Genomic DNA, 6,578 nt, shown 5'->3' with positions numbered 1-6,578 from the left:
ATAGATAGATAGATAGACAGACAGTGTTTTCAAAAATCTAACAAAAGTTAAAACTTGCCTTCAAAATGTATTGAAGTTTTTTTTACACACTAAATATGACAAATCAAATTCATTTCATGTTGCAGAATAACTTCGTTAACTCTGTTTCTGTTAAATAACATAAGCTGTTTAAGAAGCCCTATATGCTGTACTGGTTATATTTATTATCATTTATAAAACTGTTGGGGAGTTTGTTGAGGAGTGTAAATCACGTAAGGCTGCATGAGACACATAACACAGGCAGGATCTGCGCTAGAGTGCTCCGTTATACCTGCAAAATAATGCCTGTAAGAGCCAATCAAATGAAACCAATTGAGACGACCTGCCATCTTCAATACCGAACCGTGCCAATCACCAGAAATCTAGCCAATTAACACCCTCCTTCGTAGTCACGTGTCAGAGGGGTAGCCGAGCGCTGATTGGCTGTCGTAGCACTGCCTCCCGAGTTCATTTATGTTCTGGGAGTGAGTGATTGACTTTATCAGTCCAAGGACATCATCCGCCTGGAAAGGGGGGGAAGTTTGATCCTCTTTCTCACGGATCGCAGTCAACGGGAGTTTTTTTTTCCTCCCAACTCTTTACGCATAGGATTTTTCCCCGTTTTGGCTTGGTGTGTTTTTTTGTTTTAGGATTTTTTTCGCAAAACGTGGTAAATCTCGGCGCGGTGTCTGCAGCTTGCGCGCTCCGCTAAACTGGATTTTAATTTTATTTTCTGTTTTCTTCCCGTCTCCTAAGTTTTGCTTCAAGCTCATGACTATGCTTCTTGATAGCGGTCCGCAGTTTGCATCGTTAGGAGTGGGGGGCTTCGGGACACCACGGCACCACGACATCGGGAGCAGGGACCCGAGTCTGGGACTGAATCCCTTCACCGATTCCTCCCACTCCGCAGCTTTCAAAATCAGCCCGGTGGCTCACGATATCGCCTCCAGCCAGACATCAGCTTTCACCCCGCAAGCTACTGGATATGCAGCTGCCCTGGGACACTCTCACGGCGGGCAGGTGGGCTCGTACGGCGGAGGAGCGTTCAATTCAACACGGGACTTTCTCTTCCGGAACCGGGGTGTTGGAGAGTCCACAGCGCCTAGCGCCCAGCATGGGATCTTTGCAGCTTCGGCGGGGAGCCTCCACGGGCCGCCCGGGATCACCGATAACCCCGGACATCTGTTGTTTCCAGGACTTCACGACCAGGGGGTGAGCCACACTTCTCCGAGTGGACATGTAGTTAACAGCCAAATGCATCTTGGCTTACGCGGGGACATTTTCGGAAGACCCGATCCGTATCGTCCGGTCGCAAGCCCTCGAACGGACCCCTACGGGGCTCAGCTCCACAACTACAGCCATCCTATCAACATGAACATGGGGATGAATGTGCCGACACACCACGGTCCGGGAGCCTTCTTTAGATACATGCGGCAGCCGATTAAACAAGAATTATCCTGCAAATGGATAGACGAGAACCAGATGAACAGACCCAAAAAGACTTGCGACAGGACTTTCAGCACCATGCACGAGATGGTCACTCATGTGTCCATGGAGCACGTCGGCGGCCCCGAGCAGAGCAACCACATCTGCTACTGGGAGGACTGCCCGAGAGAAGGGAAATCTTTTAAGGCCAAGTACAAACTCGTCAACCACATCCGTGTGCACACGGGCGAGAAACCGTTCCCGTGCCCGTTCCCCGGATGTGGGAAAATATTCGCCAGATCGGAAAATTTGAAAATCCACAAAAGAACACATACAGGTAGGTACAATGGCACGGCGTGCGTAGAATAACATTTAAGAAGTGGAGCTGTCCTGAATATAAATGCTGTGTGTCTTAGACACTGTTTCAGAGTGCTCCAAAAAGAAAAAGGGCATCTTATTTTTTGTTGTTTACAGGAAATATTTGAAAACTCGGGCCCACATTTACCCTGCTGATCAATTCCCACATTGTTTTTGGTGCAGTTGTTATCTGAATTATTTCTAAATACATTTATGAATTGGTGTCGGCTTAATAATACAGAAACTGCAACTCTGTTAGGCAACTCTGTGTGTCAGCCCTCATTCATTCTTGTAGCTTCAAAGCTCAGAAGTTGTGTGTGATATATAAACATAGATACTTCACTCACTCGTCAAAGTTTAGCTGCATTAGCTGCATGTGAACACACAGTTGGGACTCGAGTGCTTTTCTGAGCCTCATGTACAATTACAATGAAGCACTTTCAGGCTGTGTTTCATAGGCTGTAGAAATAAAAGAGCTGTGTTTATAATTCTCGCCGTTGTTCAGCCACCGCGTAGAGCAGAGATGCCCTGTTGATTCAGTGTTTACTAGTGTAGGAGCAGACGCACAGAGCAGGCCAGTAGTAGCATGAGGAGCAGGCCTCTTGAATAAATGAAGCCTGACAGAGCAGTGTGTAGTAGTAGAGCTGTATCCATGTCGCCACGAAAATGTAGGTTACTCTGTTATATAACAGGGTGCAGACAATTTACATCTCCGGGCTTCGGCTTTTACAGGTGGTGTTAGAATGGGAGTTTGTTTGTGCGGGCTATTGGAGTAATTCACGATGTGTGTGTGTTTAATCCTGCAGGTGAGAAGCCGTTTAAGTGTGAATTTGATGGCTGTGACAGACGCTTCGCCAACAGCAGCGACAGGAAAAAGCACATGCATGTGCACACATCAGACAAGCCATACATCTGCAAAGTGTGCGACAAGTCATACACACACCCCAGCTCTCTCAGGAAACACATGAAGGTAATTAATGTCTTCATTACTCCTTAAACACATTAAGGCGCACACGCACACACTCACACACACACTCCACCTCCTCCTCCTCTGCCACAGACAGGGGCTATCACAACTTCAGGCATTTCTTAAGATGTTATAGCACTGTCAGACTACAAAAAAAAACATTTAATATGTAATTTAATAAGTGTTTTAGTGACACTTGAACTCTTGGTTTAATTCAATAATTGAAATATAGTAGTGAATGAGTTGAGGATATTTTACATTCTTCGATACTAGATTAACAACTGCCCTTTGACTTGTTTAAAAAAGTAACCCGTTGTAAAGAAAAGGGTCTACATTTTCTCTTCCCATTAACAATTTACTTACTGAGGGAAAACTATTTTAGGAGAGACATGGCGCATTGATATGACATTTTTTGCAGTGTAGAAGTTGCCGTGCCTGTTTCAAGTTTGTTTACGGTTATAGTTCCTCTATAAAATCCAGAGTTAATCCCCCTTTAAGTTCAACACCCTTCCAACCAAGCCACTTTAAATGTACTGTTAGGGCATACATTGCTATTACACTGAGTCTCACTCATCATCACTTATGTCCTGTTTTTGTCTATTATTTATTTTTGTTTTTTGTTGTTTTTTTGCAGGTACATGAGTCTCAAGGATCTGAATCGTCCCCAGCAGCAAGCTCTGGATACGAGTCGTCCACACCGCCTGTGCTGGTCTCAGCCAGCACTGAAGATCCGACAAAAACACCGCCGTTAGCCGTACAAAACACGTCTGGCCACAGCGAAGGACTGGCACCCAACTTTAATGAATGGTACGTTTGAAGTCAGAAGAACAAACCCTCTCTCAATGTGGACCACGGGGTTGAGGATAACTGAGGATAAAAAACCTTAAAAAACTATTCCTGTTCACTTCACTTCTCACACACACAATCACACACATACACAGACACACAAATGGGATTGGGACAACAACAACAACGACAGGAGATGAGAGCAAAAGCCAGCACCAAGCAGGCCACGTCCGTTCTCAGGATCACGAAATTTGACTTTTATTCCGCAGTTTTGAGGAAATCAAATAAAATCACGAATAAATAAAAACGTAATACTTTCTCAGTATAAATAAGTGTTTTTTTATCTTTTAGTTTACAGATTTCAGAAAAAAAATGTTTTATTTTTCATTTTATGTATTTTCTCAAATTTTTATTTAAAAAAAAGAATAAAAAGGAAGATTATTTCACGCTGTTTTATATGACGGTGACGTGCTATTGTCGCCTCTTCAATTGATTGTTGGAACTTCAAACAGTCTTAAGAAACGTGCCAAAGTCTTTGTCATGAACTTGAACACAGAAAAAAAAATCCTAAATAAATATTATACTCGTGAATGTATTTCCTTGTTTGATGGGGTCGAATCTATTGTCAACGTCCGTTTTCAGGTGGAGAAATGTGGTATTAGGTTACGATTGTTACCGTTGAATATAACGTTGCCTTTTGTTAATACCGTTGTAAATACATATCCATGATGCCATATTTATCGATTTGTAATTTAATTATGGGTATAAGTTCTGAAACTTAAATGATATTTATGGAAATGTTTTCTAACAAGAACTGTACAGTTTTGGTCATAACCAGCTTAACATTGAACAAATGATAAACTAAAGCTCCAACATCGCGATTGTATCCTTCTGTTTTTTTCCTTTTTAACCAATAGGCCTACATGTGTCTTATTTGGATCGAAGAAATCATCTATATGAATATTATGGATTTGTCTATATATAATGCAGATATTTCCGTCACTTTTATTTTCTTTATGAGACCATTGACATGTAAATCATTGACTTTGTAGAACTGAGTTCAGTTGAGCTGAGAAGCTATAAAAGGTTCTGTTGATATCGTTATGTTTGGTTCAATTTAAACTTTTTGTGTATTTTACTTTTATAGGATCAGAACTAGATGTCAATTCGTAGCATAAACTCAGTATTGGGGGAGGAAAAAAAAGAATAATAAACCCATCAGCCTATTGCACTCCTATACAGGTCTTAGACAAGTGTGCGAAGTTCATGATTTCCAAAAAGGTGACAGCATTTTGAGTATTTCAAATTCGGGTCAAGCACCCAAATATATGCGCCAGTATGGCAACCTTTATAGTTCCAGCAATGTCTTTGTGCAAGTATGTTTAAATGTGTGCATCGGCAACAATGGAACTGTCACAACACAGTATCTTCAAAAATAAAAAAAGTTTTTTGTCTGTCAGCTTGCATTGTTTTAAATGTAATTCTTCTGTGAAACTAAGCGTGTTATTTGTTGTGGTGTTGCATATAGAGCAGTTTGATTACACATTTGCTTGTTTTGTGTGAATAACTTGTCAAGATGACATTTTTTGTGTTTAACAAAATTTAGTGGAAGGAATTCTAGATCTATGTGGGTTGTGGGGAGAATACGTTCAGTGACAAAAAGAGTTACAGCATTGCATTGTAACCTATTCTCAAGAATTAAATATTATGCATACACAAAGTATATTGTACTCATATGAGAACAATTTCAGACCACCAGCACTACTTTTAAAATAAAATGTAAAAAACGGTACCTCGTGACAGTGATATATGAAATAAGTTTATTTAAATAATTTAAGGAATATATGTTTTATATGCTATTTTCTATACCTTAATTTAAAAGAAGTACTTTTTCTTATTCCCACCACCTTTCTGCCCCATGTCCAGAGGTCAAAGAAAAATATCTGATGTAAACACAGCTAGAATGTGATGTTGTAACACTTTCTGGGAGAAATGGGTCACACTCCAAGTTATTCCTGAAGAGCAAAAATGTTTTACTGATGAACTGTGTCACTGTGCCACATTGAGGCAAACCATGTTACAACAGCAGGCCTATGCGTTAGCCTATTTAGCTACCAGAGGCAAAGGTTCCTTGTACTTTTTAGGCTACTGTATGTTGGTTGATTTGTTTTACCAACTATTTATGAAGAAATGTGAACGGAAATTTTGACTGAAATTAAAAAAACATTATGAAAAGCGACTTTCAGACTGCGACGTTGATTATTATCACCATGTTGTTCTGCTCCCTGCACCCTTATGCATATAGCCGACACTGTTTGCCATGCTGTTTGTATCAGACTAGTAGGAGTCACTTGAACTTGACACTGATTAAGGCGCCATCTTAGTATCTTGGCTGTGTGTGTGTGTGTGTATGTGTGTATGCGCGTGTGAATGGGAATATTGGGGGAGCAAGTCAGAGAAACACTTCTTGTCAGTAGGAGGTTGAGATTGGGATGTGGGTCATTCGACTATGGCTGCAAAAGTTGCACATGTAAAGTCTGTTTTTTTGTTTTTATCTTATTTTTTTTTTTAATGAGCGCTTACAAATAATAATCCTGACGTGCAGACTGGAAGACGGGCAACTGAGGACACTGTGTGACCGTGAAAGTGGAGTGGGATATGTTGCCAAAAGTGGCGCTGCCTCAGCGTCTCCCACTACCCGATTAACAAGGAACCGCTTCATAAAAACAACCAAAGGAGTTACCACACATCAATGGACGCCATAATAAGCATTTAAACGGCGAAAAAAATCAGTTTGAATGACAAGAGCCCATGCAGAGGCCTGAAATCTTTAATATTATACAGTAGCATGTATCCAATATTTATATCCGTTTAAATGCAGGAAAAAAAACAACAAAGCACAGTGTGCAATTTGAAAGACTGCTTTAACGTGAAGAATTTACTGTTTTACTCTTCTTGGGAGTCAAAGGCAGAGGAGCATTTTTCCACCAACCTCCCCCCTCCAAGGTGCTTCATACCCCCCCCC

The 6,578-nt window shown here is 41.1% G+C and overlaps 1 protein-coding gene across 1 annotated transcript; it reads left to right on the top strand.

The window, feature by feature from the left end:
• The first annotated feature begins 541 nt into the window (after positions 1-541).
• Positions 542-5,772, top strand: zic3 (zic family member 3 heterotaxy 1 (odd-paired homolog, Drosophila)). Its single transcript, XM_035668674.1, has 3 exons — positions 542-1,780; positions 2,607-2,770; positions 3,402-5,772. The coding sequence occupies exons 1-3, from the start codon at positions 790-792 to the stop codon at positions 3,582-3,584; spliced, it is 1,338 nt and encodes a 445-aa protein (XP_035524567.1). The 5' UTR covers positions 542-789; the 3' UTR covers positions 3,585-5,772.
• The last annotated feature ends 806 nt before the right edge of the window (positions 5,773-6,578 follow it).

This window comes from Morone saxatilis, unplaced genomic scaffold (genome assembly GCF_004916995.1).
Source record: "Morone saxatilis isolate NCDOM2014 unplaced genomic scaffold, NCSU_SB_2.0 Contig22, whole genome shotgun sequence".
In the NCBI taxonomy this organism is placed as follows: Eukaryota; Metazoa; Chordata; class Actinopteri; family Moronidae; genus Morone; species Morone saxatilis.
Note: the sequence above shows the minus strand (reverse complement) of the source record. Positions and strands in the feature narration are given on the sequence as shown.